Here is a 20,667-nt window from a genome sequence, read left to right on the forward strand (position 1 = left end):
TCTTACTAAAATCCTAATACACCAACCAGCTTCAATGAAACTGTCAGGGCAGTAGCTACTCTGAACAGAGAAACAAATAAGAACTGGGACTCACCGGCATTTTTCCAGTGAGTCGGGCATAGAGGATCAACCTCTGACCCCTAAAGATGACCGTTGGCTCTGGAGAAAGCAAGTTAGCAGACACACCAGGAGGCAAATTCCAGCTCAAGGAGATGTCTTCTACTGCAGGCTGAAGAGAGTGCTTCAGAGACCTAAGAACCTGATGGATGAAAGGAAATACAATAAGCATAAATAAAAAAGGATGAAGATAATTATAATTAACTCAATATTTATCATGTATCAGTTGCTATATGGTACAATACAAGTTATGTCTGATCCTTAACCCTATCTTGGGGATATGGGTATTATTTATCTTGCTTTACATACAGGAAGCTAAGGTTGAGAGATTTAATAGCATAAATGTGAATTAAGGATATGCTAGGGCAAGTTGATCCATGGAGAATGGAACTAGAGAAGGCATGGCAGTAACTGGGAAAGAGGAACTTAGAAACAGAACCAGAGATATCTTTTCCTTGTGCACACTGATAATGGAATATCAATTTGCCACTAAAAGAGGTCCTGAAGCACAGGCCTGGAGTCTCAAACACGATAGCCAAAGCTCTTAGTTTCTGTTTGGGCACTTAAATACAAGACCTAAAGTTCTTTCATGGAGGTTTTTTTTTTTTTTTTCCTTTTCTTTTTGGTGGTGTTGGGATCAAACCCAGGGCTTCATGCATGCCAGGCAAACATTCTACCACTGAGCAATATCCCCAGCCCAAGCTCTTTCAGAATCTTATCTCTGGACTTCCAGCTATTAGGGTCAGATGCCATTCTCCAAAGTAAAAACATTTGCTGTAAGACCCAATCAGCCCCTCTGAAAATATAATTTATACCTTGGGTATTTGGAAAAATGCATGTTAGAGGCAAGCTAGGCTCTTGCCCTTGCAGCAGTGTCCCCCACCCTGCTGCATACTTGGTCTGGATTGACCACCTCTGGACACATGGCTTGCCCCTCACCTTGGGCTGCATCCTGTCCTTGCCTGTGATAAACTCAGAAGTTCCCCCTGACACCCGGGCAATGCTTTTTATTAAGCTGGTGGAGGCACCTTCTCCAATGCCAAATGAGAAACATCTGTAATTGTAAATGAATGGAGGTTAGACACAGGAACTTATAAAATTTATACATAATGGTGAAAACTACATGATGAGATAGTCTACTTCATTGAGAAAAGTTGTAATAGCCGTTTATTGAGAATATTGTATATTTTGGAACCTTAATAAATTCCTGAAATTAATAGTATGATTGAATCATCCTGAGTTTCCTAAGAGGCAAGGTTGTGTTTCATTTCATACATAAAGAACAAGGACCCTAAGAATTTAAGAAATCTGTGCAAGATCACATCTTTTTTAAATGGTAGACATGACACTAGAACACTGCTATGACTAACTACAAGAGTCCCCTAGAAAACCAAGGAAAAGCTAGAAACTGTCATCAGTTCCTGACTGATACTGCTGCATCATGATGTTGCTCCTGCAAGGTTTAGGGCATGGAAATGTGTCTCCTACTCTTAAGGTAAAAGTTCTCATCCTGTTGTGGCCCATGTGCACTGATGGAGATTTTTAACCTCAATTTGGATTCCAAAATAAAATTGTACATAAACAGACAATGCCTTAGTAATACTATGATAAGCCTTAAAATGGCAGAAATGAAAGTTTTCATCATAAATTCATACACTAGAATGCAGGCTTATGTGTCTATTTTGACATGTGTTTGTGTGACTCATCACCCTCAAGTGACATCAGTATTAGGATTAATGCTCTTAACTTGTGAGGATAAGGACCAGATATGTAATTGCAGTGATTTAACTGGGTTCATTCTCCCAAAAGATCACATCCTGCTAGTCTCTTTATGATCTCATCTTTAAATTTCCATTATGATTTTTAAACTCTAGTCCATATTATACAATGCATATATGTATAATTTTAAATGTTTTTTATTTATAAAAACTAAACTGAAAAATGCCTAGAACTCACTAACATGATTCATGTCAATGATAATAAAAATAATAACGGCAATAAAAACAAAAATGTATATAGTACATATTTTGTGTCAAGGACAATTCCTAGATGTTTTACATAGTTTTATTCTTTTAAGCCTCACAATAAACCTACAAGGTAAGTTCTACTATAAGTATCACCATTTCAGGTAAAGAAACCATTGCTTAGAGATTAATTGATTTTTCCAAACATCTAGCAAGAAGAAAAACTAGAACTTAAACATATGACTTCTTTTTATGACTTCATAGCAATTGAATGTGTGAATCAAAACTTCCCCTGTCCTGATCTCAGCAATGCTGGACTAAGTTGTTTCTGGCGAGGGAGAAGCTGTGCACAATATTTTTAATAATTTATTTGAAAGCAGTAAAGACAATAAGACAATTGAATCAATTGTATACAAAGTCTTTAAGAAGCTAAGTGCCAAATCCTGAAAGAGGAAGGAAGCCAAGAGCTTCGAGCCTGGTACCAGATGTCCATTTACCCTTTGAGGAAAGTGTCAAGTACAAAACGAATGGCCAAAGTGAGAAGAAAAAGCAGCAACTGAGATCTCCAACAGGCTAGTGTCTCTGAAAACCTCTCAGCTGTTTGGACAGAACCCTAGGGTACTACACTCAAGACATAGAGGAGAATTAGAAATAGGCCATCACCATGGCTGAAGTTAATTAGATCCTAATCATATCAAGATTGTCTGATTCTAGTGTACACATCCATCAGAGCAGAGTAAGACCTGCAGGAGGCAGGATATAATTTAGAGGCCTAAAGAATTTCTATGAACATTCATATAAAATATCTGATATCTAAACGAATATAGAAAATCTGAGAAAATTAAGCAATGTGCTTGTGAATAACACAGCTTAAAAAGAAAATCATCATATTAATTAGGAAATATGCTCAAAAACTTGCAAATGAAAAATGACAAGTCCAAATTCAGAATTTAACTACAGATATACTTACATTTATAGTTTTAAAAACTTGACTTAGAAACAAACAAGAAACCTCATAATTAAGTATCTAAACATCTATCTCAAGATACTAGAAAAGGAACAACTATTAAACCAAATATTTTAAATGAAAGAAAATGATGGAAACAGGAACAAATGAAAATAAAACAAAAATTTGTACAAATAGAGAGGATGAACAAAACAAAAAATAGTGGTCTTTGGAAGATCATGAAAATTGAGAAACTTCTATGTGAAGAAAATAGAAGGTACAAGTGACTAATATCAGAATTGAAAAGGTAGTAGTATCACTACAGACATCATGACATTAAGTGACACTTTAAGGTGATATCTGTAGAATGTTACTGCAAAGAAATTTTTTTTAAAAATATTCAATTTTTTATAAAAATAACAACATACAAAAACATAAATTGTTTAAAAAATAATTTCCCATACTTTTCCAGTTCCAGAGAGTCCACTATAACTTCTAGCAAATACTTAAGAAGAAATCTTCCACAGAATAGGGAAAAAGGCAATTTTTGCACTACAAATCTACAGTACACCATTTGAATTAATATCTCAATGAGGCACAGTCATTATACAAAAGTTAATGTAAGAAAAATTAATTTCTTTAGTGAAATTAAATATCTATTCAATAAAAATATGAAAAAATACTACTTAAAACAATATCAAACACCTAAAGAAAATGAACTAATGAAAAATACATGAAGGTCTCTATTCAGAGAATTATAAAATATTACAGAGAGATTTTGAATGTGTTGTTAGATTAAGGAAATAAATAAATTCACTGATTTTGTGGAAAATTAAGTTTCTCACCTGAATGAAAGAAGATATCAACATAGAATTTGAGATAAAGAGAAAGAATGCTATGTTATTGCATTGGAAATTTGGACATCAGTAAAATTTAAGATTTTTTAAAAAATATTTGCTAGTTCTGTCCCCTGAAATACCTAGAATCAGTATCGGCCAATAGTCAGAAGCATAGGTAGCACTCAATGCCAGTTTCTACCTATGATTCCAACTAAATGGAACAGGGCTTCTTGGGAAATGCTTGAGTGCAGGCCGGGGAAGGGCACATTCTGGGTTGAAAACAAGAAAATATTCAAACACCCAAGAGACACATGGAAAAGATATGGGGACACATAAAAGGGGCTCCCATTGATCAGATCTGGAAATATTGAGAATCTAAAGAGATGATGATAGTTATGCCACCTAATACATTAAAAAATAGAGGAAGAATTAAAGAATACATATTGATAGAACAAAAGAAGGAAGGGAAGAGAGGAAAGAGAGAAAAGGCTCTTCTTTACAGAAGGATGGCCGCTAGTGAATGTGGAAAACTTGATACTTTAAAAGTCACCATTGTGGGCTGAGGATGTAGCTGTGTGGCAGAGCAAGTGCTTTGCACGTGTAGGGCTCTGGATTCAATCTAATCACTGCTTTGAAAAAAAAAAAATCAAACCAAAAAAAGAATAGCATTGCACTACCAGGGATAGTAATAACATAATTTTTAAAGTAACAAATTTGAGTAATGTTGTGGAAAGCAACATGTTTACCAAATTTAAAATTTATCTGTCACAAAGCACCCTGTATGTAACTAAGTTGTCAAAGGTAATATCACCAGGCCCAATGTTACACTTTTGCAATATTTCTACCCCAAATGCTTAGTATTAATTTAAACATGAATTAAAACAGTCAAACAAATACAAACCGAGATTCTACTAAATATCTGTCTAGTTCTCTTTGAACTATCAATCCTATAAAAGTAATGAAAAACTGAATTATTCCAGTAAAAAAGACAAAACAGTCAAAAAAACTAAATAAAATATTTCTTCTTGGATTTGTTTCTACAACAGGAACAAAACTAAAAATCAAATTATTAGAAAACTGACAAATATGGCCTATATGGAATATGATATTATCTCAATACTACATGTTCTAAATTAAATAGTTCGATAGTGACCATTTAGCAGAATGTCCTTTTTGGGGGGAAGGTAAGTGCATAAACATACAGTTTTCCTCCTGTGTCTATAGATTTTCTGTCTACAGATTTAATCAATAGAAGATTAAAAATAAATTTTAATTTTGTCTATACTGAACAGGTATAGACCACTTTTTCTGTTATTTCCTAAATAGTAAAGTATAGCAACAATTTACCTAGCATTTGCATTGTAGTAGGTATTATGAGTAATCTAGAGATGGTTAAAAGTATATGGGAGACTGTAAGTATGTTATATACAACTACTATGCCAAGTATGTCAGAGGTGAACATCTTCTGATTTTGGTAGTTTAGGGTTGTTATGGAACCAATGCTGCACAGAGACTGAGGGACAAATGTACCTTGTAAATAGATGGAAAACTCAGCATAGTAAATACTAAATCCTCCAAAAATTGATTTTAGGGGGCAGGCAAGAGGTGGAATGAGATGGACATGATTACCCTAGGTACATGTATGAGTGCACATATTATGTGATGTTGAATTGTGTACAACCAGAAAAATGTACAGTTGTGCTGCAATTATGTACAATGGATCAAAATGCATTATGATGTCATATGTGCCTAATTAAAATAAACTAATTAATTAAAAACTTGATTTTAAAAAGTCAGTATAATTCTAATCAATATCCTACTAGACATTTTTTGGTTAAAAACTGACAAGGTAATACTACAGTTACAATATAAATACAGGGTCCTAAATATAACTAAATGAAATAAACAGACCAATCGAGGGGTGCAGGAAATCTAGAATCAAGCCACACAGGTACAGGCACATACTTGTGAAAACAGGGCATGCCCATCAGTGAGGGAAATGCAAAATTTTCCATAAATGAGAAAAAAATTGATGTTTACATGATAAAAATAAAACATGATCTGCTACTACACATGTTACACAAACATAATTTACAAATATGTTCTATATCTAAATAGAAAAGACAAAATGACAAAATATAAAAACAACAAAAGAAAATACCTTCATTATGTTGGATAAGAAAGTACTTCAAATAAAACATACACACACACACACACACACACACAAATACATCTAAAAAACACTAATCATAAAGAAAAAGAACAAAAATTGAATTATAATAAGAATAACCATTACTCAAAAGATAAAATTTTGAGGGTAAAAAGGCAAGCTATATAGTGAGAAAACATATTTTTGGAACATACAGTCAGCAATGTGCTTGCATTCAGATTATAAAGTGAACTATAGATAAATGATATAATATAAAATTTTAAAAAAATAGGAAAGCAAATTGAATCTCTGTCACAAAAGGAGACAACTGAATGGCCAATACAGATGAAATTATGTATGATGTTGAGCCACTGAGAAACTATAAGTTAAAACTATAATGAGATATCACTTTAGATATACAATAAATTTTGGATAGAAAATGAAGCAACTAAAAACCTTCTGTAAAGACATTGTGAATTAAATGACTATAGCCACTTGAAAAACTGTCTGGCATTTCCCTCAAATTCTGCAACTCTGTCTACTGAAAGAAATATATATGTATATAAATGTCAATACCCACTCCTCCCTCCACATCCATGGGGGATTGGTTCCAAAATCCCATGTGGAAACAACTTCCAGATCTGATACTCAAGTCCCTTGTGTAAAGTGGTATAATATTTTCATATGACCTACACATATCTTCCTGTATAATTTAAATCATCTTTAGATTACTTATAATACCTAATACAATATAAATATTACATAAAAATTTGAATCCACAGATATGGAACTTGTAGATGTGGAGGGTTAACTATAAAGATGTGGGTGAACAAAAGGTAAATACAAGGATGAAAGAATGTTCATAGCAGCATTATTTTTAACAACAAACCAAAGTCCATCAGCATTTGAATCAAGAGAAACTACATTATGGTTATTCCATGGAATAATATTCACTAATCAAAATTTACCATGGCTACATGCAACATATGTTTGCATCTCAACACACTGTAGAAAACAAGAAGAAAAACTATATATATATATATATATATATATATATATATATATATNTCACTTATTTTAAACTGAAAACAAGGACAGACAACCCATTGAGTTATAAGTCAGGAGAACAAGTGGATTGGGAGTGAGAACAGGATATGAGTGAAGGGTAAAGAGGAAGAAGTTTGATAACATTCTAGCTCTAGACCTGTGTGGGGTCACTCTGTGCTCATTGTGATAGTTCATCAAGCTAAATCACAGTAATTCATGTAGTTTCCTGTTTAACTTTGTCAAAGACGTTTGTAATAAAGAAAAACACACTAATCAAACCTCTCTTCTATTGTGGCTTAGAAAAATAAAGGACAGAGTTTTCTGTGTTGTTGGTGTTATTTGGAAAACTACCATTTGTTTCTGTAAAGAAAAATACATTTTCAACTGGTAAGAATAAAATTTTAGAATGGGTCATTCTTCTGCAAGCATTGTCAACAGTGGTATCATGAGGCTGTAGGTTTTATGTGGCCCTACTGCAGTATGGTCACCCCAGCAGAAATCACTTTCAGTTCGTACCTGTGTTTATTGCTGTTAGACTGAACTTCTTTAATTACACTAAATGTGTCAGTAACTTCTCCATCTGTGAAGACAAAAAGCTGTACAAAGAAAGAAAATACACATCAATCCTCAATCTCATTGCAAGGTATCAGGATTTGCCCTTGAAAACCCCAATTGTTTCATTCCAGAGACTCCAAGGGCTCTTCAAACAGGCGTGCACTCTTCCATGTTCCACTGTCACTGGGATCCTGTCCTCGCAGGATTGCTGGAAACACTGGGGATTTGGGGCTCCTCCACACACTGACTTTGCCAGAGGCTTTGGGGCATTCCACAGAGGCAGTTCCACTGTCCATCCAATTGAGTGAATGGATAAGAAAAATACCACTTCTCTTTATTATAAAATAGAGTCTTCAAAATACACACCATATTTTAAAATTCCTGCAGTAAAGCTCAAGGACATTAATTCTTTCATTTTCTCTGTGTCCTTCTGTTAAGTCTGTTCCATTTCCTACCTGTAGGGGGTGACCAGGGATGGAGGGCTTCCTGTAAATGTTCTGAAGTGGTGCCAAGATTTCAGTGCCCCCTAGATCTGCTCTCATGAGCTTAACTCTGTTCACTGCCTCTTCCATTGTTTGCTGAGTGTACTTCACACTCTCCCTGAGAGAAACAAAAGCATCCAGTTGCATGGTGGCAGCTTCATATTGCCTGCTGCTGAGAAACCCCATCAAACAGCAATCCTTCCCAGCCTCTCAGGAGGCTGAGACAGGATTGTGAGTTCAAAGCCAGCCTCAGCAAAAAGTGAGGCACTGAACAACTCAGTGAGACCCCGTCTCTAAATAAAATACAAAAAATAGGGCTGGGGATGTGACTCAGTGGTCTAGTGCCCCTGCTGAGTTCAATCCCTGGTAACCCCCCTACCAAAAAAAAAAAGAGCAATCCCACCCCAAATCCCCCAAACTCAGGTCGACCCTTCAGTAATCCTACAGTGGTACACCTCATGCTTTGAATATAGACTTTGCTGCTCTGCCACTGAAGCTTATTTTAAAATGGACATGTTTTCTTTTCCTCTCCTCCCTCTCCCATTCCCTAACCTAGGGGTGGGGGATGGGCTATCTTTTTCCAGTCTTAGGCTGATAGTTATCACACCTGCTTTAGGAACCAAGTAACTCAGACTTCAGGAGGGGCTCCAGAGATCTAAGAAATGGCTATCTCCCAAATTAACAAGTGAATCACAACCTCCCACAGGCAACACCAAAACTGTTCTTACAAAACACCTAGAACTGTTCTTACAAAACCTTCAGTTCTCCCTGATGGGCAGAATCACACCTTGTGGAACAGGAGTCCCTTAGCTTCCCCTTTGCCAGAAAAGGAATAAGCTTTTTCCTTTTCTCAAAACAATGTCCTCATTATCAAATTGGCATCAGACACAAGAAATGAGCTTTTGGTAACAGTAATCCCTTTACAATAGAGTTCCTCCCTTTAAAGTATTTATTTTCTGGCCTTTTCAGAGACTTACAGAAAAAATTCCTTATAGGAGGATCCAAATTGATAGATGTTGAAATAACAGCCTATAGGCAAACTCTTCAGCAGCAGAATCAGTGTTTCCTGAAGGGGAGAGAGGATGAGGAGAGAGTGAGAGGATCTTCTCTAGACCTTGTGGAGCCAACTCTTGGGGCTGTAGCCTGTCACCTTGGTTCCATGCCACTTTACCTTCCAAGGCCTCCGAGTGGTCATACCAGCTGCTGCTCAGGTGGAGAACAGACCTACACTTCCAAATGCACCCCACTTTAACGCCTCAGATTCACCCTCACTTGTCTACCTGACTCAGAAGAAGAAACTGGATTTACCTGGGCTGCCTCTATGCGTGACTGAGACTGGTTCTGGTTATTCATGGGACACTGCATACTTCCTGAGCAGTCCATAAGGAAGACAAATTCTCCACAGGTCACAGATGCCTCATCTTCAGGAATGTCTGGATAGAAACTCACCATGACAGAAGGATCTCCCATTAAACTATCTATAAAAAAATAAGATAAAGATCCTGGGGGCTAGGGGAAACAAGAGCCCAAGAATCTTAAAATTCCCAGGAAGTAATTGTAGTGTACACAATAGGGGACAGGAAAAACTGAAATATAAACAACACTGTGCTTGATCCTTATTCACAATCTTCTTACAAAGGGCTTGAGGTGAGTTATAAACATATAAAACATATAGAAATAGATCACATATCAAAGAGAAGAGAGAGGGTAGAGGTTAGTAGGCACAAACAATAATTATAATAGTGTATTAGTGTGAAGTACTCATTCATGCTCCCCACAAGAAAAGGAAGCTCTGGGATTAGAAAAATCTTTGGTAAACTAAAATAGCTTCATACAAATAATGGTGTGAGGAGACAAGGGGAGACCACCCTTTATGGATAAAATGTCAAAGCCATTGCTGAGATTTCATTTTGAGATGTGAATGAAAATTGATACTGGAGTTGAAACATCAGTTACCGAGATGGAAATGAAATGAGAATGGCTGGGTTATATTGACTCCATTTTTAAAGTTCAGAGAGTATAAGAGGCTATGGAATTATATACCATTATCCTATTTTTGTAAACTGATTCCAGAATGGTAGAATTAAAATCTTAGTAGCCCTGAGATTCAGTATGACCATGAGACCTATTTCAGTTTAATCTTTTATCCATGGGATAGTCTACTAATCAAACAGGCTACTTAATATAGTAGATGTCACCCAAAAAACTTTTGATAGAAGAGGAGTTGAAAAAATGATGTTTACATAACCTGGACATCTGGATATATAATGCAGCACTGTTTTGATAGGTGAAGGTAGATTCCTTTCTGAAATGAGAGACACCTGGGTCTTATGGGGTTGTCACTGCCCTGAGAAGTCAGAAAGGTTGAATGAGAATGTTGGGAGTTAGTACATATGAACTGTTCAGAACACCACCAAATACATGGTGAGCACTGCGTGTGTATATTGTCTACTATAATTCTTTCAGCCTCCTACAAATTATCTTTAGCTTCACCAATGCTACTTACTTGATTTCAAACAAGGTATTTCAAACCTTAGTTCTATCACTTGTTATCTCCAATTTCCTCATCTGAAAATCATGGTAATAAGACCTATTTTATGATTGTTTTATTGGTTAAGTGATACAATACTTTTAAGGAACTTTCTTGATGGCCACATTAACCTCTTAGTAATATTTATATAAAATTAGTTTTAAATATTTCAGTCATTTGTTAAATATAAATTTTAATTTTAAAATTGCATTCTTAATATAGTTAACAAACCCATTCTAAATTTAAAAAAAAACAAACAAACAATAATGTAGTGTGTTTTCCTCTCATACTGATATGCTTCATGTGGCATAAGTTCTAAAAGTTTTTACTGAGCCAGGCTGCCATTCAAGGTTTTCCTTTTCATTATTGTGTATATATAACATCCAATCAACTAAACCAATATATGATCAAGAAGCAGCACCTGCTGCAAGGAATTCATAAGACTGATAAAAACTGCCCCTCATATTATTCTATGACCTGCAGAGTTAGTCATGAGGAGCAGCTGAGAAAATCTGCATGGGAACAACAACCTTGAGGGGAAAGAGACAGAAATCTCAATCCTTATCTTTAAGATAAGGTTTAAATAATACTCAGTAAAGGCCAGGTTCATGCTAGGATATTTCAAGAAGGAGCTCACCAATAGGAAAAGAAACACCAGGTAACTAACTGATAGAATGTGCAGCTTCGTGGGAGGGAAACTAGTTATAGCAAATATTTTTGAGGTTAGGAGGCCCTGAGTGACTTCAGCATGAAAAGCTAGAAGAAAAGTTGGACAAGTGAGGTCCCACCAAGAGTGCCAATTTGTAAGCTCAAACATGAAGCAACCATGGCCACACATCAGCACTGAAAGCCTGGGAAAGCTTATGGAAGCAATTCCAGGGAACAGTCCTCATAGAAGTTGTAGTTACAGAGACAAAGGCCTAGCCCCAACCATGTCATTGTGAATGTGACTGTCCCCAAGAATGCCTCCATTCCATCCATGTGGAAAAGGTTGCTGAGTGGCAGTATCTCTTCTGTCATGAAAATGGAAGCAGCATAGAAGGCCAAAGAAAGAGACTGACTCAGGTTATTTCACTTTTAGTTATGAAAAAAAAAAAGGACATATATATTTAGGAAGACTTAGAAAAAAAGGAGCAAAAAAAAAACCTCAGTAAGAAACTCTGCTTACTAATTTACAAACCTGAGTCTTAAAAATTAAGAAACCAAGGCATATTAAAAGTAATTTGAAGAGGAACAGTGTTGATTATTGTAAAAGGTAAATAAATTAAAGCCATAGATCTATCCACTTAAAATGGCTAAAATGTTAAAATTTTATTTATATTTATCAAAATTAAAAAATAAATAATTGCAGTGATAATATATGTAGCTGTGATCAATTAACCAATAAAGTATTTGTTTAATTTAAAAAGAAATTTAAAAATTCAATTTTGTGTTAATCTAATCACAAACACCACTTGTATATTTCTTGATTTTTAAAATGTTTTTTCCTAATACGTATGGTATAATATACTGGCAATCTATTGGTAGGGCTTACTTTCATTATACTTCCAATTCCTTAGAAGTTTTTTTTCAAAATTATTTCAATGTGTCAACATACATTATTTTAGTAGCTGCATAATAACTTATCAAGTTGTTGAAAGTTTGGTATATTTAGTCCAAGTGAGTCATTGTGATTTTTTTACTGATATTTGATATTATTAACATTATTAATAATATTAACACATACCTAGTGCATATTTTTACTTATATTTATATTTGCTTCCTTAGGTAATATTCCCCAAACAGGAATTACCACAAAGATCATATATTTTCACCTGTGATGTGGTTTGGATGTGATATGTTCCCCCAAAGCAAGGACGTTTAAAGGAGAAAGGACTAGGTCATGGGAGCCTTAACCCAAATAGTGAATTGGGTGTGCATTGGGGGTTGTGCTTTTGGAGTATAAATTTTATATTTGTCAAGTGGAGTCACTCTCTGCTTTCTGATCATCATGTGAGCTGCTTTTCTCTGCCACACTCTTCTGTCATGATGTTCAGCCTTACCTTGAACCCAGAGAAGTTTGTGGACTGAGACCTCTGAAACCACCAGCCCCCAAATGAACTTTTCCTTTTCTAAAATTGTTCTTGTCAGGTCTTTTAATCACAACAGCAAACAAGCTGACTATACTAAACCTATATGCCAAATTTATCTCAAAGAGATTAAAAACCAATTATTTTTCAACAATCTATATCACTCCTTTTGAAAAAATAGGCATGACTGGATTTGGAAATCTTTTAGGTTTGAATGGGGAAAATGTCACATATTTGTATTTGCATCTCTTAAAATTGATGATTGTCACAGGTATATAACTGGCTGTTTTCTGTTGTGAATTTATCTGTTTATGCCCTTTCCCCAATTCTCTACTAATCTACTTAAACTTGCCTACAAGACAATACCACAGGATACTCCCAAACCTGACCACTGTGCATGCTGTAGACTCTTTCAGTATTTCAAATTGACGTGTTCACCTGCTACTGGGAAGAGGAAATGGAAGTGAGAATATTTGACAGTGATTCCAAGATAGACAAACACCTCCTAGGAGGTGAGGACAAATGAAGAAAGAATATACCTGGCTTCTTCTCAAGCATCCCTCTCTCCACAGATACTCGGGGGCTGTGTACCTCCCTGTAGTAAATCAGGAGTTCCACGTCCCTGTCAAACTTGTGTCCTTCAGCCAAGGAAACCTGAGTTAGGGACCAGCAAGGGAGTCAGGTTAGAACATCACTCTTTGCTGCCTGGAGCTGAGGTCAGAGTTGAGGACCACACAGGCTTTCTCCACCAGTGAGCATGAGCAGGGGCAAAGGGGAGAATCAGAAGAAGACTCAGTACATTAAACCTGGGAGAGGAGGGAGTACAATGCATCCCCCTCTGGGTTAATAGGGAAAAGTAAGGACCACCTGGGAAGGGCTAGACAAAGTCAGGACCCAAGGAACAGCATCCTGGCAACAACAGTCCTCTCTTACTGATTACCTGAGCAGAAGTCTTATCATCTGCAAGGAACTCAACAGCACTCAAGGGGCAGTTGGAGTGGACTCTCTGGATGCCATGCTGGGAGCTGATGGTGGCAACCATGCTGAGTGTGTATGGCAGTTCCTCCAAGGGGACTAGAGGAGCTTTTATATCAAGGCAACTGTCCTCAAGCCGTCCTATAAAAAGTGAACTTCATTCTGTTTCCCTTAATTTTTAGCACCCCCATAAATATAAAGGGAATTCTCCTATTATGCCACCACTATTACTCAAAGGGGAGAGGTACTTACCTGAAAGATGGTATCTAGGATTTAGGATGGCTGGGAGCACATAGCGCAGGGCCCCATCAGCGTCCAAGGGCAGCTCCTGCACATACCTCAGGGTAAGCTCCACCTTTGACCCAGGCTGGAGGTTCCCCACATTGCAACAGAAGACATCTCTGGAGTCTGAGTCCTCCTCCAATAAGTAGGCCTCCTGACCCTGGGATAAGGCATCCTCATATTTGTGTTGGGCCTAAGGAAAATAGAAGGGATGGGAAAGAAAGGTAACAACAAATGAAAAGACAGGACTGAAGAAAATGAAGACTGTTAGAGAAATTAATGGGTCTTGTCAATTTCATAGCTGTAGATTGAATGCCTCTAATTGATTTATCCCTAAATGATCTCAGGAAATCAGAATTTAGAAGTGCATAGATAGAAAAGCATCCAACTCCAGCATTTTTTGTGAAGGTGCATTTGAATGAGATCTTAAAGAGTGCACATTAATCATTAAGGTAAAAGGAAGGGAGAAGACAAAGGACTCATCTCTTGTACCTCCATCTTGTCCTGTAATTCTGCCACAATTTTCTTCCCATCTACCAAGGCCTCGAAGCTATAGACAGCAGAGTCTTCATCCATGGGGAACACAAAGGAGGCCTCCAAAGGGACTTTCTCCTCATTTTCATAGTTTAAGGTTGCAGACACACAAGCCACAAACTCATGGATGGACAAGGTCACAGAGATGCTTTTCAGTGCCACTGGGAATAGATCAGGATTCAAGGGTTCAACACACTACAATAAAAGGCCTCCTGTAAGCCAAGAATTGAGCTAGGTATCAAAGACACACTGGTACACAAGAGTTAGAAATCAGGCTTACCTGGCTTCTTTTGGAGAGTGATTAGGCCACAGGAGCCCTCCATGCTGACACCGTGTCCTGAGGAAAAGATACATCATGAGCAGAATGACATGTTGGGAGATATGCATCCAAACATTAATACATTATGAGCCTCCTTCTTGCATAAGAATACATTCAGGAGGTCACATTTTGTGCTAGGAAGAAACATGGAGGAGATAAGGGGACAAAAAATCCTATAGCTAGGCTCCTTTTAAATGCCATCCCCAGGTGGGGAGACTGTAAGATGCAATAAGTGCCATCTAAGAAGAAATTCCTAAAAAAGCTAGAGGGTGCTTCAAATACCAATACTAAGTATTCAAAAGTGGGTTTAATACTCCTTTCTTAAACATACTGAATAGGTGTTGTAACCTTAATCCTCCTTGGTATTCTCTTTCTAAAATGAGAACAATTGTACCTTCAAATCACATATGAATTTTCTACACTAGGATTGGCTCATAGATGGCTTTTTATTTTATTCACATTGCCATATACTATTTTCATTGGTACTTTATAATTATACATATTGTGGGATTCATTATGTATATTTGTATATAAATATAATTTGATAACTCTCATTTCCTATTATTACCTTTCCTTCTTTCCCCTCCTCCCTCCTCCTGATCCATTTTCTCTACTAATTTGTTATAATAATATTATTTTGTGTATTATATATATGCACACATATATTTGATTCATGGTAGTATGTTGATATGTGGCCATAATATAATTTGATAGATTTCATACCTCAGGACTTCCCCATGCGTCCCCTCCTCCCTCCCTCTTGACCCCCTTCCTCAACTTTATTAGTCTTTCTAGTATTGTTGTATGGCTTGTTATTTTTTAGTTCATTTTTCCTTCTCTCTAGCTTCCACATTTTTAAATTTACTTTATTTGTTCTTTGAGTTATACATGAAGCAGAGTTTATTGTGATGTATTTATACAAACATGGATTACATCTTATTCTAGTTAGGTTCCCAGTCTTGTATATGTGCACGGTGTGGAGATTTGCTGCAGTATGTTCATGTACGTACATAGGAAAGTCATGTTAGATTCATTCTTATGTCTTTCCTATTCCTATTTCCTCTCCCTTCCCTTCATTCTCCTTTGTCCAATGTACTGAAATTTTCTTCTACCCCTCTCCTCCACCTTGTTGTGTGATAGCATGCACATATCAGAGAGAACATTCAACCTTTAGTATTTGGGGATTGGCTTATTTCACTTAACATAATAGTTTCCTAATCCATCCATTTACCAGAAAATGTCATAAAGCCATTCTTTTTTATGGCTGAGGAATACTCCATTGTGTATATATACCACATTTTCTTTATCTATTCATCTGTTGAAGGTCACCTATGTTGGTTCCATAGCTTAGCTATTGTGAATTTTGCTGCAATAAACATTGATGTGGCTGGGTCACTGTAGCATGCTGATTTTAAGTCCTTTGAAAAAGTATACCTAGTAGTGGTGTAACCAGATCAAATAGTATTTCCCTTCCTAGTTTTTTGATGAATCTCCATACTGCTTTCCAGAGTGGTTGCAATTTGTAGTCCCACCAGCAATGTATGAGTATACCATTTTTCCCCACATCCTCACCAACATTTGTTGTTGCTTGTATTCTTTATAGTTGCCATTCTGACTCGAATGAGATGAAATCAGTGCAGTTTTAATGTGCATTCCTCTAATTGCTAGAGATGTTGAACATTTGCTGGGGTCGGGAGGTGGGGTGGGTACCATGGATTAAACTCAGGGGGCACTCGACCACTGAGCCACATCCCCAGCCCTATTTTGTATTTTATTTAGAGACAGGATCTCACTGAGTTACTTACTGCCTTGCTTTTGCTGAGGCTGGCTTTGAACTCATGATTCTCCTGCCTCAGCTTCCCAAGCCGCTGGGATTATAGGCATGTGCCATTGCACCTGGCATTTTTCATATATTTGTTGGCCATTTATATTTCTTCTTCTTTTTAGTTCTTTTGCCAATTTATTAATTGGATTATTTGAGTGGTTTTTTTGAAGGGTGTTAATTTTAAGTTCATACATATACTGGAGATTAATGCTCTGAGGTACAGGTGTCAAAGATTTTCTCTTACTCTGTAGGCTCTCTCTTTATACTCTTAATTATTTCCTTTACTATGAAGAAGCCTATTAATTTGGTACCAACCCATTTATTGATTCTTGATTTTATTTATTACACTTCAGGAGTCTTATTGAGGAAGCTGGTTCATAAGCCAACATGATGGAGTGTTGGCCCTACATTTTATTCTAGTATATGCAGGGTTTCTAGTCTAATTCCTGGGTATTTGATCCACATTTAGTTAAGTTTTATGCAAGGTGAGTAGCTTCCACATTGAAAGAGAACATTCAACTCTTGACTTTCTGAGTCAGGCTTATTTCACTTAACATGATGCTCTCCCATTCCATCAATTTACCAGCAATGATATAATGATATAATTTTGTTCTTCTCCTTTATAGCTGAATGAAACTCCATTGTGTATGTATACCCCATCTTCTTTAACTTTCATTTGTTGATGGCAGTTTCCATAATTTTGCTTTGTGAGTTGCACTGTTAAAATATTGGTATTCATATATCACTATAAAAAGCTGATTTTAGTCTTTTTGGCTAAATACCAAGGATCGAGATAGCAGGGTCATATGGTGGTTCTATTCCAAGTGTTTTGAGGAATGTCTAAACTGCTTTCCAAAATGAATGTACCAATTTGCAGTCCCAATGAACATGTATACCTTTTTATCCACATCTAACCAGTAAAGATTATTATTTGTATTCTAATTATAGTGAGATGAAATATCAGGGTAGTTTTAATTTGCATTCCTTGACAGCTAAGGATGTTGAACACTTTTTTTCATATATTTGTTGAGAATGTATTTTTCTTCTTTTGAGAAATATCTGTTTAGATCTGTTTTCCATTTATTGATTAGGATATTTGGTTTGGTTTTGTTGTTAAGCTTTTTTGAATCCTTCACATATTCTGGACATTAGTTCTCTGTTAGAAGAGCATGTGGTAAAGATTTTGTCCCGCTCTGAAGGCTCTCTTTCATACTATTATATGATACTGTACTTGAAAGACTTCCAAAATTCCACCAGATAACTTTTAGCTGATAAATTCAGCAAAGTAGCAGGACAGAGAGTAACATACAAAAACCAATAATTTTCCTATAATCTAGTAATTAATATGCTGAGAAAGAAATCAGGAATAATTCCATTTATGACAGTCTCAAAAAAAAGATAAACTACTTAATAAACTAGGTAAATCTAATCAAATAGGTAAAAATATCTCCACAGTTAAAATTATAGAATAGTGAAGAAAGGAATTTATTCCTGTAAAAACAGAATTGATATTATTAAAATGGCCATATTAACAAAAGTGACCTACAGTTGGACTAAAATCCCCATCAAAATAAAAATTTCACAAACCTAGAAAAAAAAAACAGTCCAAAAATCATGTGGAAGAATAAAAACAGAATAGCCAAAGCAATGCATAGGAGCAAGACTGCAGGCATCACAATATCCAATCTCAAATTATACTACAGACATATAGTAACAAAAAAACATCATAGTATTGGCATAAAAAACAGACATGAAGGCCAACAGAATAGAAATCCACATAGATCATACAGTCATCTGATTCTTGACAAAGTTGTCAAAAACACACAATGAAGAAAAGACAAACTTTTAAGTAAAAAGTACTGGGAAAACGGCGTATCTATATGTAGAAGAATGAAACTATGAACCTATTTCTGACCCTGTATAAAAGTCAATTCAAAGTAGATCAAAGACCCAGGAATGAAAACAGAAACACTACAACTGCTAAAAGAGACCATAGGGTCTATACTCTGATATATTGGTGCAAGCTCTGATGCCTTTATTAAGACTGCTAAAGCTCAAAAAATAAAACCAAGAATAAGTCGGTGGCATAGATAACTTTTAAGCAATGGAGACAGATACCAGCATTGTTCTTGTTGTCATCATTTCTATTGTTCAATGTCTCTGCTATTTTAAATTTTAGTTTTATTGTTATACATAGTAGTTGGGTTCATCCTGGCAAACTCATACACTTTGGATCATGCTATTCAGAGTCCTGCACCTTTTTATACCATGTGCCTTCTGATTTTCCTCATGAGGCTCAGAATTGAACCAAACTACTGTTTGTTATCTATGTTCAAATTATTATGCATACATATATTAATAATTTCATATATATGCATATATACACATTTTTCTCTATTTTTTAAATTAGGCTGTCTGATACATATTTTTCAAACTAATAATATATAATCAAATATTAAATGTGATATTATAATAAACAGAGATTTTATGTATGCAGGTTATGATTTATTTTTTAAAGTAATTTTATTTATTATGTGATCCTAAGGATTGAACCCAGTGCCCCATATGTGCTAGACAATTGCTCTACCACTGAGCCATATTCCCAGCCCAACATGATGATTCTTTCATCCAGGGAATCCAGAGGTGGGTTTGATCCTAGTTCTGGACCCTTGGGCCACTGGAAATCTCTTGGTTCATTATGCATTGGATCATGAACTTTCTCTGTTCTGAAACAGGGTGCCCTGGGCTAAAATTTCTAAGACCAGGAATGGTTTTCCCCAAAAATAGGCTTTAAGGAGTTAAAATGGCACTACCTGGAGCACAGACCATGCTGAAAAACAAAGATACACAAGTGCTCATCCAGAACCTCAGAAGCAGATGAGTGCACAGAACCCCAACCTTCCCTGGGGGACCTGAAATCCAGAAAACAAATGTTCTCGAGAAGGACAGATTCCCTTCTGGAACAATCCTACACTAATAATTCTGAAACATTTGGAAATACTATTTATAGGCCCATGATGTCCATCCAAATCACCATTTAAAACACACCTTAAGGATATCTCTCAGCAGAAGAGCTCTTATCTAACTTGTGCAAGACCCTGGGTAAGATCCAAAGCACAATAAATCAATCAGAGAGAGAGAGAGAGAGAGAGAGAGAGAGAGAGAGAATATGAATCTCCAAAACCAATGCAACAACCATGCTGATCATCCATGTTATATCTCTTGTGTTTCCTATGCACCTACCTCCCACACCCCCACATACAAATGCATAGCAATAAGCCAGGCTCATCATTCCATATCTGTTATTTTACACAATTGGATAAAAACTATACATTGCAAAACAGCTCACATTTTGACAGCAACACAGAGGACAGTTTAGGTGAGAACACAGGAGAACACACTGAGGAAAAGGGCTTCTAGGATGACCCCCAGAGTGGGACACACAGAAGAGGCTGGGTTGGGACAGGAAAGAACATCTAACAACACCTTCAGAAAGCTTAAGGCAGTAGATTCACACAGGAGCAATAAGCTCAAAGACTGTGTGAGAAAACCCAAGCTCTCAGATGCCCAGTTTTCACCCCAGTGAATGGGAGAAGTTAGGTGGACTGGGGTTCCCTACAAAGAAACAGCCTTCACTGAGGCAAAGGTGCTATGCTCATACTCTCCCCACCCTTCCCAATACAATCAAATTTAGTTTGGTTCAGAATTTTGTTCTAACTCTCAGGATGGCACTTCAGAAAAGTGCCTAGCAATTCCTAGGGCAAAGATTTGATCACAGCAAATGACCAAGGTCAAAGTCTTGGATCTGAAGCAGCTGGGAGGAGAGGGAGCTTCTCTCTCAGCCTGGGACCTCTGTCTGGAGAGGACATCAGAGATGCAAGAGTCTGACAGAAGCAGTCACAGGCAGGCAGGGAGGGGAGGAACAGGAGAGTCCAGTGAACCACACCCTAACAGCCTGTTATGAGAAGTGGAAACCCTGGGCCAGCCAGGAATTGATTTGGGCTGCAGAGTGGGGCTTTCCCAGAAACAGAGAG

General features: G+C 36.6%; 1 protein-coding gene across 7 annotated transcripts in view; it reads right to left on the minus strand.

The window, feature by feature from the left end:
* Vwa5a (von Willebrand factor A domain containing 5A) overlaps positions 1 to 20,667 on the minus strand; it is a 29,007-nt gene that overhangs the window by 7,753 nt on the left and 587 nt on the right. For 5 of the 7 annotated variants that reach the window (XR_007344608.1, XR_007344609.1, XM_015489703.2 and 2 more), the window contains 12 exons: positions 14,770 to 14,826; positions 14,448 to 14,650; positions 13,926 to 14,148; positions 13,639 to 13,814; positions 13,238 to 13,352; positions 10,348 to 10,404; positions 9,408 to 9,577; positions 9,077 to 9,165; positions 8,073 to 8,217; positions 7,579 to 7,658; positions 1,057 to 1,171; positions 95 to 259 (listed from right to left, as the gene is read on the minus strand). Coding sequence is in view for 5 of the 7 variants with exons in the window: in XM_015489703.2 (XP_015345189.1) it covers positions 95 to 259; positions 1,057 to 1,171; positions 7,579 to 7,658; positions 8,073 to 8,217; positions 9,077 to 9,165; positions 9,408 to 9,577; positions 10,348 to 10,404; positions 13,238 to 13,352; positions 13,639 to 13,814; positions 13,926 to 14,148; positions 14,448 to 14,650; positions 14,770 to 14,812 (1,581 nt within the window). In the remaining 2 variants the exon portion in view is untranslated. Of the gene's footprint in view, positions 1 to 94; positions 260 to 1,056; positions 1,172 to 7,578; positions 7,659 to 8,072; positions 8,218 to 9,076; positions 9,166 to 9,407; positions 9,578 to 10,347; positions 10,405 to 13,237; positions 13,353 to 13,638; positions 13,815 to 13,925; positions 14,149 to 14,447; positions 14,651 to 14,769; positions 14,827 to 19,545; positions 19,552 to 20,667 lie in introns of those variants that run through there. The other 2 variants (XM_048795978.1, XM_048795976.1) reach the window with 2 other exon arrangements.

Source organism: Marmota marmota, unplaced genomic scaffold (genome assembly GCF_001458135.2).
Source record: "Marmota marmota marmota unplaced genomic scaffold, marMar, whole genome shotgun sequence".
Lineage (NCBI taxonomy): Eukaryota > Metazoa > Chordata > Mammalia > Rodentia > Sciuridae > Marmota > Marmota marmota.